Raw genomic sequence first — 19,128 nt, 5'->3', positions numbered from 1 at the left:
AAGGAAAAAGTACTTCCTACTTCTGGAAAGTCTGGGGCCATTACACTGAGCAAGTATCTCTTTGTGACAATTCAGGCTTGCATTGATGTACTCAAGATTTACTTACTCTATGCCTGCCTCTCATTCAATCTAATTTTCTAAAAACATGCTTCTATGTATCTGCAAAAAGAGCCAATGAAAAAACATTTATTTGCTTAAAAGGACAAGGGAGAAGTGTCCCTCAGCCCGCTAAAAAAGGTGCTGTGTCCTACCTTGTCACATGCAGGCAGCCAGGCAAAAAATTCGGATAAACAAATTAATACATAAAAGGAACATTACAGCGCATCAGACACTCTCGGAGAAGATACTACTTGATTCAAACTCATATTATCAAAAGCAACGAACTCTGGGCTTCCCTCTGAGTTTAGGAAACTAGCAAATGCTGAAGGTTAACAATGAGGCAGAAAGAGGAACAAGAAGTTTCCATTTACCTGGATAGACACTAGGAGGAGATGGTGTGGGAACAGCAATGGGAACACCTACACTTCCACTTCCACTGTTCTCTCGACTGCTGCTCCGACTACTTGGGTGGCTTCCTCCACTACTGCCACTGCTGCTGTAAGAAACCAAAGTAACCAGGGTATGAATATGATGCTGTTCATGCTGAAACATAATACCCCGCACAGAGCATCTTACAAAATCAGAGAAGTAACAGGGAACAAGAGAAAAGAAACAAGGATGATATAAACCTATACAAAGCTGGGCATTCCTGAAACTCTCCACTTTGACCACAACAGAAGAGGGTGTTTTTCAGTAAGTTAGCTTTAGTGAACTTGCTCAAAAATGAAACACTTCCAGAACCTTGTTCAAAGCACATAATTCCAAGATTGTTAAGCCCCTACAGAGGAAATAAAGACCTTTTTCCTATAACTTTAAAACACATGGAATGCTTAGACTGTGATTCGTATGCTTTCATGTGAGACTACTAAAGCCTAAAAGTTGTAACTAAGTCCATTTGTTTAGCCATTGTCAAGAACTTATTATGTTTAAAAAGTAAAGATTTCAAGGAAAGTATTTAGCTCTAATCACATCATGAAACTAATTCTCCTAGGAAAAAACCTAGTCTTCTGCAGAGCCCCTGGTAATGCATTTAGCTTTATTCTATGTTTGAAGTTATCAATATCCCCAAAACACTATGCTACAATTTTAGCTATTCAATCTATAAACATCAAAGACTGTTCAAAAATGTCAAGTATAAGCATCTAAGCAGCCCTTCGACACGTAGAAGGCAAGCTGTGTACAAAGTGTTCCCCCAGTGTGGTAATCGTTTAGTAAAGTAGCATTATGATTTACCTCCTTGAAAGAGTACACCATCTTAGTAATTCATTAAGTACTCTAAGTGAGATCACTAAAACTGAGGTGAACAGGGGATTAAGTGAATAATCTTAACGTGATTCCCTATTCTGGTTTGATTAGTGCTCATTCTCATCACACCAATGAGATTGCCAGTCCACAGGATGAATGAGGAGGCTGCCGGGGCAGAGGGAGGCGCGGATGGATTCGCCGTTCAGCACAGCAGTCTGTGCCCCCAGCAGGCCAGGCCGGTACCTGTAGGTGCGGTTGCGCTGGTTGACCGAGGCCGTTCTGACGGGGCTCTGCTGGGCCGGGGCCATGGTGCGCGTCGGGCTCGGCACGTAATCGTTGGGCACCACCGGGGGCCGCACCGGCTCCAGCGTGCGGTACGGGGAGTGCCGCCTGCACGGCACAAGCACACGCCACAAGCCAGTCAGGGGAACGCACACAGAACCAGACACGTCTCACTCTCTGAAACACAGCTACATACTGATCAGGAACATGAGCTTAAAAAATAGGCTTTATCTATAACTTTGCAGTACGTATTTTGTAGGATGAGGGGAAAAAAAGAATTAAGGATGTTCTTCAGGTACTTCAGTCTTCCTATCAGTAAACTGTGTTCCACACCACATTCTTGTTTTAAAGGTAAGCCATTATCCTGCATTAAAATAAAGCACCATGTTCTGTATGTGTATACATTAAAACACACCAGCAAACATCACTCATCCCACTTATAACACATTTTCGTACGGTCAAAATCAGGTTCATAAACTTCACACGAAATGGCTTTCATCAAGCACAACACAAATAATGAACAGTGCCATCTACTCATTTATCAGTTGTTTAGCACCACCTGCAAAAACCACAGCTAATGACATTTTACTCTAGAGTATGTAATTTTAAGTGTTCTGCACTGAGAAAAAGGTTCCTGTTGGGAAAGGCTGATGATACCCACTGTCTTCTGGCAGCAGCACACTAACATACAAGGACATGATCAATAAAAGAGGATGCAGATATTACACCTCTTGACCTTTGTGAATGGTTAAAGTAAAACCATGAAATCTCTCCCACTATAGAAAAAGAATCTTCCCTCTTTTCCCTTCTGTTCACACACTCAGTAACTGCACTTACCCAATAGTTCCTTTTCCTGACATCGGTGGACTTGGTGGCTTCTGGGTGGGTGGTGTTGTGCGAGGCAGCCCACCCATCTTCATATTCTGGGTGCTGACCTGCATGAAAGAACGGGGACAAAAACGGCCTTCACTGAGCTCAGGGTCGAGGGGAGAGACACGGAGATGCCTTTAGCAATAATTAACTCCAAGGAGGGGAAGGTTTAAACAAACAAAAATAATTGAGAGGCCATGCGTTTTATATGCAGTTTCCACTCTGCTAGAAGTCAAGAGTTGTGCTCAAAGGACTCTTTATTACATAGCTTTTAGAAATTGTACAAAAAAGTGAATTTGCCTTCAGGCTATCACATAAATGTTAACTCTCTGAGAATACAGACACTGTACCTAACTTGGCTCAACCTCCCAGTCATCTTTTGAGAAAAAGGCAGTTATTTCACATGGCACTACTGAATGGTAAACTTGCACAAATATTTTTGAATACTGTTTAAAAATACTAAGGCTTATCTAATAGGCCACAATCTAATGTGATTTATACAGATATGGAGAAGTCAAAGAAATCTATACATATCATCCATTAATGTTTCAATGTTTTCACAGATTATAAAAACTTTTCAAGATATTTACTTTAAATATTAGTTACATACATAAAAACATAGAGAAAGCTATTTTGAGAAAAATACAAAGGCGTATTTTCTCCCCCCATTAAATCTGTGGCAATTTCATCTCTGGGAGTTTATAAATAAATGGATAGGGAGAAAAATATTTAGCAGTGATGTGATATAACTGCGGTTGTCCACTTCCCCTCTGTCAGGTTAAAATACTAATGAAGCAAATTTTACATAAAATAATTTACTCTAACTTCTTTCAAAAACTCATTTGCATTCCTGACTGATTGATTAATCTAGGAATTGCAAACAATTGTTACCAATGTGTGCATTTTGCTTCCCTGCAGTCTGCCAGCCAAGCAAAATTCCCTCAATGCACACATCCTTACAGGAATCAGTACACGGTCTGCTTACAAAACAGCTCGGATTTACGGCTGCCTGAGCCATTGCTTAGGCACAGAGATACTCAGCAAACCTAAACAAGTGTGCTTACATCCCTCTCTCTGTTCTTCCTTTCATGCTCTATCTCACAGAATTTCTTCTTTCTAAAATGTAAGTCCTGGCTACTGCCCCCATCTCCCACAGAAAAATGAAACCGTGATGAAGGCACTCAAGAATATTTGCAAACATCACTGAAGGCAGATTACTCCTTCAAATTTGACTCTTAACAACTCACTTAAAACCTTGGCAATGTTTAGATTTGTAAATTGATAATATTGACAACAGAGTGAAGAGTAATACATTCAGTATTCTAATCCACTGAAACTTGATTCTCTGTCTCTAAATAATCCCAGTGCTATCACATTTTCAATCTGCAGGGAGGAAAAGAAGACCCAAGCATTGGAAGAGGTATTTTGTCAGATTCTAAACCAGATGTTTGGATTTAGTTGTGCAAGAGTACTCTTTAATGTCAAATTAAGACAAAATTATGTTGCACCGCATTATAAAGTCCTTTAAGCCAACTCTAAGCAACAAGAAATCTAAAGTTAATTCAAGTGAGGGATGAGGTAAGCACTGAACTACAACTACTTAAAGGGAAAAGGGAAAGTGTAAAATGAAATCTATTTTATTCTATACACGGAACATTTAAGAAACAGCAAAATCTGAATTTTTTTTTAAAGTTGCAGCACCCCGTGTATTTCCTCTTTCATTAAACGTGCCTGTTTCACCCACCTACCTATTTGAGTTTAAAAAAAAAAAAACAAAACCACAAACAAACAGAATCCACCTTAATTAAATGCTCACTGAATTGTCACTTGCTGTATTTCAAACCCACTCAGCCTCTGCTTTTGGATGTCTTTAGATGACAGACCAATCTGTATGCCCCTGAATAGTCCATTTAGGGGTTTTAACTGACTACACTATTATTTCTGACAACATGATGTAACCACTGGCTATTGCTTTACAGTTAATATAAAATTACATATATTTAATACAAATAATGTTATTATTTTATATACAACAACTGCAAGAACAAAAATGAACTTCTAGGCATCCCCAGGGCTATGGCTACATGAAAAGAAAGGATGGCTGAGGAGGAAGATCCTGGAACATCACACTGGGTACAGCCAGAAGTGGAGCTAACACTCGCCTGACAACACAGAGCTCCAGTGACTGCTTGATATTTTCATTAACACTGCAAATACACAGATCCTTGAAACGGATGGGATGAAAGCTTTAGAAAATGTGGCCAAACAAAAAATGACCCCTTTTTAGCCCAGGAACTTGCCAAAAAGAAACCATCCTTAAAAAAAACCAGCCTAAAACATGAGGAGATTTACTGACAGTAGGTTTAGTTTCAAGGTCTTGGAAATGACTTTTCAACATAGAAATTGAACTGTTCAGAGAGCAACTAATTAGAATTTACAAGGCTGTCTTCAAATCTGACAGGACTGATGGCTTTAAGATCAGCTACTCTAAGTTAAACAACCCTGTGTAAGTAACTTCCCCTTTGACTTATTGCCAAATAATCACAGAAGAGAAATTAAAAAGATACAATTATTTCAACAGTTCTGATCAAAACGGACAGATCCTTGGAAATAAAAGCATGCAAAATGCTAAAAAAATCTAAAACTGCACCAACTACAACTGAAATTAAAGCACTGTAATATATACAGCTGTCTCCTTCTATAATAATTTCTACTGGGAGGGGAAAGGAAGGCCATTAATGCCCCCTCTCTTCCAAACTTTATTGTATTGCCTTTTCTGTTTTGCACATATGGTTGTAAATACAGTTTCCATACACAAATCCTCACCCACACACATCCCTCTTACAAACATATAAAATCTGAAGCAACAACCAGAACTCAAGGTCACATTCGCCTTTGCTGTCAAGTTTAAAAAAACGTTTTTCTGGAGTAAGCTGGTATTTGCCAGAACTTGCACTGTTTCAGACATCATTTCCCCTGGTTCTGCACAGCTGGAACTACCCAAATGCAGCTGATTTAATGAGAGGGTGAAAGCAGAGGAATGCATCTGTCTGATGGTGGTTTGCTTCAGCCCCACAGACTGGGGCTGATTTCTAGTTTAAATCTGGAAATCATTTCAAGAAAATGCACAGCAAAAGAGAGCCTGCAACCAGAAAGATAAAGGAGTATCTGTTATGCCTTTGCTCACAACTGCACAGTTAACCAGCCAACCACTGTGTTTAGAATAGGAAAAAGCTCAGGAAAAAACCACAGCTGACTGATGTAAAAGCAGGAAGACAACTCTGTAAACAAACAATAGGGTACAGGGTCTGTGCCTAATGCATGCAGGGATTTTTCAAAATTTTTTTTTTCCTCTTTCACAAAAAAAAAAAAAAAAAAAAAAAAAAAATTTCCCACCAAAATTACCAACACAAGTTGTGGAACACCAAGAGATCTTGGTTAAGTTTTTTTTTTAAACTGGATACTTGCAGAAGCTTTTTATAGGTGAATTAACAAGCTTTTTATAGGTGAATTAACTGGAGCTGGAATTGGAAGCTTCACTGAGGAAGAAACTACACAAACTACCTAAAAAGCAGATCCTTGGTAAGTAAAACATTCTAGAAAATGCTCTGGGATCCAGCCCCACAGTAACAGCTATAAAATGAACTGTAAAGAAATGGATCCCTATGGACCATTCTGTTTCAAAAGGGTTCAATAGTACTTCATCCAATATATTCTATTATTGAGGTCCAGTTTTAGAAAGGTACCATCTGATGATTTCAAGACACAATATGGCACCAACTAGAGCACTCACTAAAACTACCCTCTTCCGTTTAATTTTTTTAATAATTAAGAGTTAACTGGCCAATTTCTATTTTCGGTAACTGGTTTTTCATAGATGGCAATGATCAAAACCATCTTATGGTCCTACATATGACTGGGTTTCCTTCATGCTTACATTTTTATCAGCATTTAACATACTGCATTTCTTTAGGACTCCACTGTATAAAGAATTTGTACTGAAATAAATCAGCTAAAACTGATAAATTATGCCATTCATTCAGTTTAATTCTTGGGAATATTTTCACAAGCAAAAAAAAAAAATCAGGATAGTTGGTGAGATACTGGTCAAGAGACTGCAAAACTATTTGTATCAATGTCCTGTATCTATACAGATGTGAGGCACTTACCTGCAAGAAAGCAAGCAAGCTGGGCTTTTTGGGGGGTTGGCTTATTTTTGCTTGGTTGGTTGGTTGTTTTTTCCCCCCAAAATCTTGAATACCAGATATTCAACACAATCAAACCTCAGAAGGAGCTTACTTCTAAAGCTGGACACAGTCACAAATTTTTAAGTGGTACTTTAAATTCACACTGTATTTTCTAGAACTTTTAGGATGTCAAAAGAATAATTTTTTTCCTAAAACCTAGTAAGAAAAAGTGAGCCATCAGTGATGTTTATGGCTTATATTCAGAACCTTCAGGCAGTTCCTCGACCTTCTTGAGCAATTTTGTATCCAGTTATGGGAAAAAACCCCCCAAGGCTGAATGAAACCTCCCTTCCATGCCCTGTTTCATCTTGTCAACACTACAGAGATGATGAATAGATTTTTGGCCCATCTGCGACCTCGAAGTAAATTTATTTTCAGGCTGTGCTCAGCCACTCAAATACTTACTGTGCATGTCTAATCAAACAATTTGCTTGTCAGCTCATTAACCAGTTTATATGGAAGTGAAATGTATAAATTGCATCCCTGTTTTGGCAAATGACCACAAGTAGAAGCTTCAAGCAAGTGAGCTTACTTGTTTTTACCACATCCACCCATGTAAATTAATTGAAGAACCAAGTCTGGTGAATACAAAAAGACTTAATGTCATTTTCAACTGATTTTCCTCTGAACTTGTAACTGAAATTTTCTTCAAAATCTGTTTAAAACTTAAGTTACTCAGACACAAATCCAATGCTACAGTCAGTCAGTTTAATACTATAGCAGTTAGGTAAGGCTAAGGGTTTTTTGCAGTCACAAAAAAGAAATGCAGGCTAAACACTTCATATCCAGTCACTTTAAAGTGAAGTAAAATAACCATTCACACAGACCTGGGGTTACTAACGGCTTTTCACTCTTCTTTCAGCTTAATCACAGAGACTACAGTGAGACAAAGAATATCTCAGGTCTACTGAGAGATGATGCACAGCTTTTTGCCTTTTTTGTTTTCTCTTTTAAACTCTCATGTTTTGCCAATGAGAGGCTGACTGACATGTTTGATTCCTCAAATCAAATTTCTGACTGGGTTCACTCTAGTAAATAAAGAAATGGTGTTAAAACAAAAAATGTCTTCATTCCAAACCTATAACAGAAAAAAATATTTACTCTGAAAAGCTGTAGAGAACTCTTATTGCCACTGCAGATAATGCACAGGTATGGGAGTTCACATACAATGTATAATTACACAATTTTAAAACTTTTCTTAGGATAGTCATTACTTGTTTATAAACTGCAACTGCAGAGAGCAACAAAGAAAATTGACTTTGAAAATTGTTTTTTTAAGAACACTGAGAAAACCATAATCCAATATTAAGTGTGTCCAGAATAAGACATGCCCAGCATCAAAAGTACCCATGATATGTAAACAGACAGTAGAAAACAGGGAGGAGACATATTTTGCCATTCTCAAATTAAAAGCATGTGAACACTAAGTGAGTTGAAATACTGTACACCTCACATACCTTTGTAAGAATAAATTTCAAATTACATGTGGGAATTCTTTCATAAATTACAAGTTTTCCATTGTTATGAGAGATGCTACATATACTTAAATACCTGACTAAAAGTACCGTATGTCCTATTTCACAGGGACATCATGGAGATATCTACTGAAATACTTGGTTTTTAAGGCAATCTCAGGAATTTGTAGGATTTTCTTTTAGCTTTTTCCAAGCATAGAAAATACTTTAAAATATTTCATGCCAACTTGGAACTTCTTTAATTAATATACTCATTCTATATATTGGCGTTCTATGTTCTAAAATACAGTTCCCTCATTACAATGGTGGCACCTTCTACTAAAAAACTTCCAGTCTCTCTTCCCCCAAACCAGCTGCACTTTGGGAGGAGGAGGATATCATCATATTCAATAAAGGCTATAACATATCTATTAATTAATGTACTATGAACTCCACCGTAATATCATGTAACCTAACTGCTTGTCTAATTGATTTGATGTTTTTTATTGCTGCTTCTGCAGCCACTAAGACTACTAACATTTAAAGAATTTGACATACTTCAGCCTGAGTTCTTTGATGCACTATTTATTTAATATTCAACTAAATAAATCACTTATCTTGCTGTTTAACAGTTAAGTATTTTACACACAATTATGAAATTTCTGGAAGTTTCCATAGATGAGCACCTCAAGTATTTAAGCACTGCTATCAGTTTATGAAAAAACTAAGAATACTGCAACTTTAAAAAATAATATACAGATTTGAATTTGTTACACACCTTTGGAGCCCATTATCTGAGCAATCTCACACTGAAACATTAATCCCAATCAAACCATAACTTACACCGTATATAGGATAAAAAGAATATTACACAGGGGGAGGCTCATGTTCAGCTGCTATCTGTCCGGGGATATTTTTGTCTACACAAGGCCAGCACAACATCCCTCCCTCATAAATGATCTGCTAGATATGCTGAGGGCAGCTAATATTTTACCACAAAGCTTTTAACATTAACTGTGTTAACTCCCCTTCACAAACACATCAATTTATATCATAAAATGCTTATCCACAATAAGTTATTCAACAGAAGTTCTGTGACACAGAAGGCAGAGCGGGTGTTGTTTTAAACAATCTGTAGCATTGATGTCAATCATCTCCCCGTGTGTAATAATCTCAGAAGAGGAATGGAAATCCAGCCCTGGGGTTTCTTACCTTAAATCTAAGCAACCACTTAATGCATAAATGGAGCAAATAAAAGAGGTAAGGAAAAAAAGCATTGAAAGGTTAGTTGGAACTTCAGGATATGAAGAGAAAGGAAAAAGAAAGAAAAAAGTTAAGCATTCAGCATTAACAAAATAATGTATCAGTAGATCATAGAAAGAGTGGTTAAAGCAGAATGTCATGAACAAAAGATCTTCAAGCTGAAACTTTTAATATTCATTGACCACAAAGCCTTTAAATTATTACTTTAAAATTAGCATTCAAATGCTTGTACACTGTTTACTCAAGTTCTTACAGTGCTAATAAAAAGGCAGCTTCTTTCAGAATGTCAGAATGTATCATGAGATCTAGATGGATTAACTTCAGAGATTAATTTATTTGAGCTGTCAAGCCCTTATTTGAGCCTTATCAATGAGTCTGAGCTCATTTAAATTGTTTACATGCATTAGCACATTTACAAGTAGCTGAAATGGAAGCTTCTAACATATTAAGCTAATGCATGTTCTTTTATAGAGAATGCTGTTAGTTAACTTGATGCCATGAGATCTCTCTTGAACAAAAATCAAGAGCAAATCATTCCATCTAGTAAGACATACAGCAGACTTTATGGATACTGTATCACATATCCACATTTCCTAAAGTATAAATTAAGACACTAATCAGCAGCAAAATCTTACTTTAAAGCCTAAGTGCTAGCTTTTTGACATTAAGTTCTGCATCTTACTGGCACAATATCATACATCTTTCTCCACAGTAATTTCTTCTAAAATTACATGTCTTTCCCTTTGAATGATCTGCTTTTAGTTCAATTTATCTAACTATATAAATAAATTTGTTACACTTGCTGCAGCGCTGAACGGTAAATATTCAGCTAAATATTTAAATATTCAAATAAATAATTATTTAAATAGTTGGAGAAATAGTAGAGCACCCAGAGTGACTGATTTGTTCCATCAATTTAGGAGAGACCCTGCTCTACAAAAAAGAAACATAATCTGATTTACTAGAAAATCTCCTGTCTTAAGAGTTTAAAGTTCTGTGGATCAATTAACCAATATGGTCTCTGCCTCGTACAGCGATACTGGAAAACCAGCTCCCCCTGTACTGGCCACAGAGGTCAGTGACACTGGAAGGTCCCTCTGCAGAAACCTCAGCAGCACTGCCTGTATTACTGCAATACCTAAATACACATATCTGAAGAGAGCACTTTTTTTTCCCCCATTCTCTTGACTAAAGAACTCTTTGGTGGGAAGACTTTGTAACTTGGGAAACATTTGAAAAAAATTGAAAGCAAGTCTCTTTCACACAAAAGATTCTTCAGATTTTTGCAGCATTGTAGCTTCAGGGAGGGAAGATGAGGGGGGACTGCTGGGATCATACAGAGGCACTTGACTTCTCTCACATCTATTTAGAAACCATACTATAGAGCAACCCTTCCTGAACATTGTCTCCACTATGCTTCAAATTTCTGAATGGAAGGAAGAAGATGCTTAAGGGCCTGTACCACTTCTCTCAGCACGGCATACTGAATTTCTCAGCCAAGAACCCTCCCTTTTATGCCTATATTAGTCTGTCCAGCTTGCCATCTTTCTCAGGGCTTGCAATGAATGTCTGCTGCATCAGCATTTTGCCCAGCCTGAAAAGACATAATTCCAGGTCCAACTACTAGAGTAGAAGCCCTTCAGCAGAAAAAGGACAAAGAATGCAGACTGAGGAACCCTGATGCTAACTGAACTTCAACACTGTTTATGCAACAACTCCTTCTGAATGTTTACATGAAGGGAAAAGTATCACAGCTCAAACAATAAAGAGCTATATATACACAAATTTAAAGCTTCTACATACTTCATTTTTTTCTCTCTGTTCTAGAGCCAGAGATCTAATAAACTAATTGGGAGTTACTCAAGCAGAACAAAAACAGGTTCATAAGCACAACTGGCCACCTTTTCCCCCATCAGCAAGACAGCTGTTCCTTCTTCTGTCCTAAACACAGGATTAACCTAATTGGAACACATTTACAATCTTAAGGATAGCATGACTTCAAGTTCTCTGATAATTGTCTCACAAGTACACAATATTTCTTCATTTCCTAGATAAACATAGTACATGGTAAATATAATTTAAGTCTATCACAAATGTAACAAATGGATGTAAAACACACTCATGTCATCGTTCATTTGATGAACTATGTTCTTTTAGAAGAACATAATTCACTGCATCTTAGTATGACTGCTATATTGAGGTAAGTGGGATACCAATTATAATGATTTAGAGCCAGTGCTAAATAAGATTGTGCTGCAGAGCAATTAAAAACTATTCTTTAATAAGTTCTAAAATGATCTCCCTAAACCAAAAAGTGATGATTAAAATATTAGCAACAGCAATCCTACAGGTTAATATGCTCCATCCATATCCACAAGGAGATCTGCTGACCTGCATAAATTCAAAATTGGTAGCAGATTTTAACACACAACTGGTAATGATTTCCTGGTACTAAACTAATAACTACTAAATAATACTGTAGTTATTATACTACTAAATAACTCTAGTTATTAAGGTTTGGTATATGGTTTTTTATTTGTCTTTTTTAAAATCTGTTCAGACATTGATTCTTTGGGAGGAAATGGGAGGAAGGAGACTTTCCAATTAACAAACAGGATGTTGAAATGACCTTAAGTAAAACTGCTTGGGAAAGATACTTAAATCAAACTGCTCAGAATTTGAATTTTAAAAGTTAGGTTAAACAGCCTATTGCTATTCAAATGGCCATCCAAGCAGACAAATCAAATAGGACAACAGAGACACCCAGTTACAAGTCAAGCCAAAGAAATTCTGGTGTACTTTGACTGGAAGAAGCATCTTACCTTACTGCTACTTAGCAGGTTTACAGATTTGTTAGTTTGCCTTGTAAAAATGATGTCACTTGGTGCTATTTACCTTCCATTCCTGGAACTTTAATACTGTCAGTGTTCTCATTTCTGTGCTTCTTTTCCTGGCAGCACAAGTTTACAATGAGCTCACACCTGCTAAGACTGTGCTTATATTCAGGATGTGCTTTTAAAAACATACATCTAACCTCACACATGATATTACTGCTGCTGTGTACCTTGATCTAACAGCCACCAGTTGCCTCAGTCTGATCTCTGCCCTGAAATTCCTTCTTTTTTCCTTATCTTGAAAGGGAAGACCAGCTGGCTTTAAACTTGGCAGTAACATTCCCATCCCAAAACCCCATATGGCACAAAAGTTGTAGAGAGCGCCCTTTACCAAAGCACATCAGTGGGTTTGTGCATAACTGACCTGGCAGAAAGAAAAAAAGGGAGCCCAGAACACTTCTCATGCAAACCCTTCCTTTCTGTGAGCGTCAAAGTAAACCAATGGCAATTACAGCTGGATCACACTCTCTGGTGCTAATTCAGCAGAAAAGTGATGGTCATTAGCCCTTCAGTTCCCGTGTATATCCCTGGCAACTGACCCAAACAATAACAGCAGCATCACATAAGTTGAAAATCAGAAGCATTTTCAAAGGTGAGACTCACAGTCCCAATCAGAAATCAGATTCAGTGAGCTTGCAACATTAAGAAACAGTGAGACAAGAGAAGGGGAAGGGACAACTGGAAATTGGACAGGACTCCTCTCATGTTTATAGACACATTGTCCAGGCAAGGAGAAACTGGTATATTACCATGAAAAGCATCAGGTTATTTTGAAAATATACAAAGACAATGAATTTTCAGTTTGGCTGTTTTAACAATATCACCTACCTTCACTCCATGTCCAATATCATCTAGAATTGTATAATCAATAGGTTTCCTGATGTAGCGAACTGGTCGCTCCAAGTTAGCTGGTGCAATGATTTTGTGAGTTCTTGAGGTGTTTTTGTTTGTAGTCAAGATACCAATTTCTCTTCTAGCAACTTTCTCTTTGTGAATGTCCACCGTCTACAAAAGACGCAGTGTATTTACTAACAGTGGTATGCATTGGAATACAGAGTCAGTAGCAAAAAAAAATTAAATCACTTCTAATGTTTTGAAAATCTCTATACTGTACTAAACATATCACTACATATACTTGATTACAACATCTTTCTTCACCTTACTGCTGAATTTACCACCTCTAAAGCCACGGTAACAGCTGGGGGTTCTTTGGGGTTTTTGTTACCCTCTTTCTTTCAGTTTCAAAAAATTCCTTCTCCTTTCCATTCTTAGTACTTTTCATCAATTTACTGACACTGTTTTATAAGATTCTTTCACTTATCCTTTTTAATTTACAACTGCTCTCTCTAAGTTTGTCTTTGGCATAGGCTTCAACTAGATGAAGTGTAAGGATGCCTTCGCAAACCTTAATTTTAAGACCTGATAAACAAACCCTGAGCAGGTTTTGTTGCATTGCAAAAGTTTGCTAAATTAGGACTGGTAATCCTATGATAGAAAAAAATTTAACTTGCACAAATCAAAAAAGTATTTTGGTCATTAGAACTCCCTCATCACAAAGCAATGATTACATTTTAGAATACATTCCATACTAATGTATCCACAAAAAAGCCAGAGGTTAAGCCCACTGCCTTCCCTTTGGATGCCCAGGGCCAACTTTATATACTAAAATCAGTACCACAGGAGAACCTTAGGTGTAAGACAAAGTCCTGCTGAAAATTCATTGCCTAAAAACATGTATGTGAATTTTGTTAGGTAACAAGAGTAAAAAAATGCTACCAAAAAGTCCACTTATGTTTTCCAGGAAAATATAATCTCTTAAATCATGGGCCATGGAGTTCTTTGCCTTATTTAAACCAAAAATAATTGCTTGTTCACAAAACAGCTTTCACTATAGGAAACTTGCTAAACTGTGAACAAAAGTTTTAGCAGCAGGATAAAAAACAAAAGTAAAAACAGCCAGAACCACCACCATAAGGATTTCTAAATACATAGAGATTTCTTGTTACCACTTCAGTGATCATGAATGGCACCAGAAACACTTTTCACAGTTTTGAACCAGGCTTTGTAGTAACTGGGGAACAAGTACAAAAGAGAACTCATTTTCATAACACACATTTTTGTCCATTTCATTTTTCTGTGGGTAGGCACTGGGGCAGTGGGGTTAGCTACACTCTTTTGCTCTGCTGTTTGTGCTACTGATACCAAAACAAGCCAATGGAATCTGTGCTACCTTGAACAATCATCATGACCTTTAGAATGACAAAAAAAAAATTTAGAAACCCCAACCAACCCCCAAACTACTTCCAAGGAGTTGTTTCTTTGTATTATTTCCATGGAAGGATTTCCACAAATACCTGGGGCATTATATGTGAGCTTACAATACTGTCAGCAAGATTGCCTAGTATTTCCCAGCAACATACTTTCAAGATTTTGTAACTTTGCTAAAATTAGGCACTGACTACAGCTTTGCCATGTCCATTCTACCACTCTAGTTCCACCTGCCTAGAACTGTAAGGTTTCCACTAAAGGTGCACTATTTCTTAAAATAACTAGGTAACTATGCCTTAAAATAAAGCTACAGAAAAACAGATTTTAAGGTCAAAATGTATTGGCAAATCTCTCTTTGGAAAGCTCAAGTTTGTTGAACAATGAACTTAACAAGGGTAGTTAAACTGCCTGGGACGCCCACACAAAAACCCACCCAGATTTGGCCAATATATAAATTCTGCAGTGTTACATAAACACATATATTTCTGCAGCTACTTAACAACTAAACCACTCTCCAATGAATTTGCCAAGGTCCTTTATGAAGCTCCCAAAATGACCAGGACCATACACCAACCCCCAGTACAGCATTGCAGGTGAGATCTTCACAGCTCTTACAGTGCTATATTTATGGTACAAGCACAAGTGCAAACACAGCACAACATTTTCCAGGCCAGAGTACCTAAAGTACACCATTCTGCATCAGGGTAAGATGTAAGATTTCATCTTCCATCTCAGGCTTTTATCCCTTCTCTATGCTAGACCTTAGCTTTTGCAGCATAGGGAATAGGAGCACACATCCTGGAAAAGATGGTCTACAGACTTCTCACCAGTCAGAGGGCACATACTGTCTTAAGAGGCTGAAGATATGTGATGGCAACAGCCTGGGAAGGCAGTCTCATGACTGATGCACCACTGATGAATTCAATCTCTACTGCAGACTTGATCTGTGGTCTAGCCACGTCACTGGAGAAGTGTAGAGACATGACTTTTGTGTCTTCTTTGTCTCACAGGCCCCTGATACCATTTCCTAAAATGTTAGAAAACTTCAGCTGCAAGAGCAGCTGCACTTCAGGACGTACTGGAACATCAAAATCTTATGAGTCTGAATCTGGTTCTTCAAAACCACGACTATGCCTTGGATATTGCATTCAAAGCCTCAATTTCAATCCAGAAATCAAAAAGAAAGTTATTAGTGCAGGATTGGCAAGATGATTTCTCACTTTCTATTTCAAGTGCTAGAACTCTGCAACTTTGAATATGTTCTTTCAGTACTTTCTCATGTAATTATCTACTAAGATAATGCAAGTACAGATATTTAATGCTCATGTTACTGTAGCAATGGTATTCTGGCACTGCACAAAGCTGTTTCTGTGAATGAAGAGTGGGTACCTGGAGCCACAGGTACAACCAGCATCCTTAAAGGACTATGGTGATCATGAGACATGACTACAGTAACAAACAATGAAGTGCATAAAACCTAATTAAAACCTGAAGCCCATGTGGTGGGATTTCCCTTGCATTATTATTCAGGACATCTCTTTTAACTTGAATAGCTACAGAATGACTAAATGTATATAAACTGCACCTAATTCTGGTCCACGCACCTAAAATGGTATTGAAAAGCATTTTGCTGGCAGTTTTCCAAACACTTCATTTTCTTGTTTAGTAGACTATGGAAGTCATGAGATCATAATACACTCATAAAATAGCACAAAGGAACACTGCAGTATTCCATTAGTAGAGGAGGTAACGAAGATTAGCCTGCTACTAAAGAAAATGAAAACATTTATCCTCAACACACAGGTAATTATTACCTCCAGTACTAACATAAATCCGTTATCAAAACAGGAGAATGCACCAAAATGTTTATTCATCAGTTTAGAAAGTTCTAATGAGAAGTTTTTGGGGTTAGATTTGGACTAATGAAACCCCTAGCTTGAAAACTCTGTTAGGAAAAGCAGATGGGATACACTGTGCCCTTCTACAACTTAAACCCCTGTTTTCTAACAAGGAATTTTGGACGCCTGACAGCATTATTATGCTTTTAAAAATTTGTTTCACATATCTCCATTAGCTTTGCCAAAAGCTTTTATGTGACAGTTTTTTAGAGGTTAGGCTCATTACTATCATCTTTTCATATGCTTTCCAAGATCCCTGCAATAGCCAAGGAGGAGCTTAAGGGGAAAAATAAGCATGAACCACCACATTTTTTTCTGTTAGGAATTTTCTGGCCATTTTGAAACATCAGGTTTTCATACTGAATTTAAAAAAGCCAGTCTCAAGCTCTGCAAATAGTAAAACAAAAAACCCTGTGAAATAATTTCTGGGAAAGTTAACACTACTTACAACTTCACTTACAAGTCACTGAACTCATGAGTTTTGAAAAATAGTCTCTTCTACCAGTAATCAAAATTTCTCAAAGTATGAAGTTAGCATTTAACTAACTTAAGTTAGTTTTGGCAGGGACAGAATTCATTTTCTTCGCAGTATGGGGCGGTATTTTGGATTTGTGCTGTGAACAGAGCTGATAACTCCAGGATGTTTTAGTTTCTGCTGAGCAGTGACTGCAGAGTCAAGGCCTTTTCTGCTCCCTATCCCACCCCACCACTGGGAAGTCTGGGATGCACAAGAAGGTAGGAAGGGACACAGCTGGGACAGCTGGCCCTGCTGACCCAGGGGACAATGCTCCACACAGCCTCATGGTCTGCAACCTCCAGCTGGGGGAGCCTGGCTGGGCACTGCTGCCTGGGGACTGCCTGGGGAGCACTCAGCTGCTGCTGAGCAATTGCTTTCACTTGCAGCCTTTCTTCTTGGGTTTGATTTCTCTCTTAAATATTAATTTTCCATATTATTGTTAACACCATCATAATTAAAGAGATATGTACATATCTCAAACCACAAGTTTTCTCTTTTACCCTTCCGATTTTCTACCCATAGCCTGGTAGGGGCAAGTGAGTGAGCAGCCATGTGGTGTTTAGTTGCCAGCTGAGGTTAAACCACAACCACAAGCATGTTGAAAGTCTGAATTACAGTGAAATTTCAGAGATAAGAGTCTCCAGAAGCCTTAATTTCTTCCTCTTCTCAAACAATTCTAATTTAAATTTATAAATTAACTGTCAGTCGGGTAGTCTATGCTTTTAAAATTCCATTTCAAAAATCTTGGATTAAAATATTGCTTAAATATAGTATTGCCGGACTTTTTATTTTTGATTAAACTTATTAATTTGATGCAATTCAAACTAATTGCAAATTACCTTGAAAACTGGATTATTACTTTAGAATTAGCAACTGCCTAATGTGACATCAATTGTCTTAAGTTGCGTGTAATTTATACACAAAAAAAAAGAGATCATAATTCTATAAAAATGCTGAAAACAGGTAACATGCCCTGTGCAAAACTGGCCTTGCATCACCATTTTTAAAGTGTTTGCTATTCTTGTGCCTTGCAAGAATAAAACAACTGAGAAAGGTCACAAACTTTCCTGACTTTTCAGTGGAAAGTCCAAGTGAACTTCCCTGCAGAGACTGAGCAGCTTGCAGATGTTGCTGGAGCCCAGCTAAGCAGCAGCTGCTGCCTGCAGAGAATCCAAGGCTGCAGTCTATTCACTGCCTGCTCTCACAGCCAAGAGCGGGGCAGCCAGTTCTGTAAGTGGCACAACACAGTGCCACTGGAGAAAATCATCACTACTACTCATCTTTGTGATAATGTGCTTGTTTATATAATTAGCAGTAGAGTTTTAAAAATGACCTTGCTAAACCTGAAAAAACATTTCTCATCATACAAATATTAAAACCTGAAAATCTGCCAGATTAATTTAAAGAATTTGGACGTTAGCAACATTTCACAGTGACTGCTAACTTGAAAGCTGCAAGATAATTTTTTTAACAAGTATAAATATTTGTACATATGATTTGTATTTAAGATTCAAATCCGTAGTCAAATATGAAACACTGTGTATCATTTAGTTCTGGACAAGGTTCAAGAAGGCAAGTAAGAATAGACTCATCAGCTTTCAGACCAAACCAAAGTAATTCTAATTTTTAAACCAATAGAATTTAATCACTTCCATAAAAATAGTTTCAATAGTAACAATTTCCTTATTCACAACCTATACACAACTTGAAAAAGCACAAATTATTATCAGCTTCCTTTTCAGCTCTTTGGTTAGGTTGGCATTTAGAAGGAAACACAGAAAGGGATTTAAATTGGCACTCTACCAATGAACAGAGAATCAGTATTTGATCTCACAAAGTTAATCACACCTCTCCCAGTCTGAGCTACTTGTACAAAACAAGCACTTTAGGAAAAATTTCCATACCAAGCACAAAATGATTCTGCTCCCTTCTTTGGAGCCTATGCGGAATCCCAAATAAGAATTAAAAGCAGGATTCCATCAAGATATCACAATTTGCATATACTGTTTTCTAAACTTAAATACCAAGACCTACTGACCAAAGCATTAATGCAAAAATTAATTTACCATCTGTAATTACCAACCTGTTTTC

General features: G+C 37.5%; 1 protein-coding gene across 6 annotated transcripts in view; it reads right to left on the bottom strand.

Annotated features, from left to right (window-relative positions):
* The window catches only part of ABI2 (abl interactor 2), a 63,633-nt gene that overhangs the window by 16,556 nt on the left and 27,949 nt on the right, over nucleotides 1-19,128 (bottom strand). For 2 of the 6 annotated variants that reach the window (XM_084208822.1, XM_084208824.1), the window contains exons 3-7: nucleotides 13,183-13,359; nucleotides 9,410-9,427; nucleotides 2,464-2,561; nucleotides 1,588-1,734; nucleotides 471-595 (exon numbers count right to left, since the gene is read on the bottom strand). In XM_084208822.1, the coding sequence (XP_084064948.1) occupies nucleotides 471-595; nucleotides 1,588-1,734; nucleotides 2,464-2,561; nucleotides 9,410-9,427; nucleotides 13,183-13,359 (565 nt within the window). The remainder of the gene's footprint in view (nucleotides 1-470; nucleotides 596-1,587; nucleotides 1,735-2,463; nucleotides 2,562-9,409; nucleotides 9,428-13,182; nucleotides 13,360-19,128) is intronic. The other 4 variants (XM_084208823.1, XM_084208825.1, XM_084208826.1 and 1 more) reach the window with 2 other exon arrangements.

The sequence above is a fragment of the Fringilla coelebs genome (genome assembly GCF_963513975.1).
Source record: "Fringilla coelebs genome assembly, chromosome: 7".
Classification (NCBI taxonomy): Eukaryota; Metazoa; Chordata; class Aves; order Passeriformes; family Fringillidae; genus Fringilla; species Fringilla coelebs.
The sequence above is the reverse complement of the archived record's forward strand: the minus strand, read 5'-3'. Positions and strand labels throughout refer to the sequence as shown.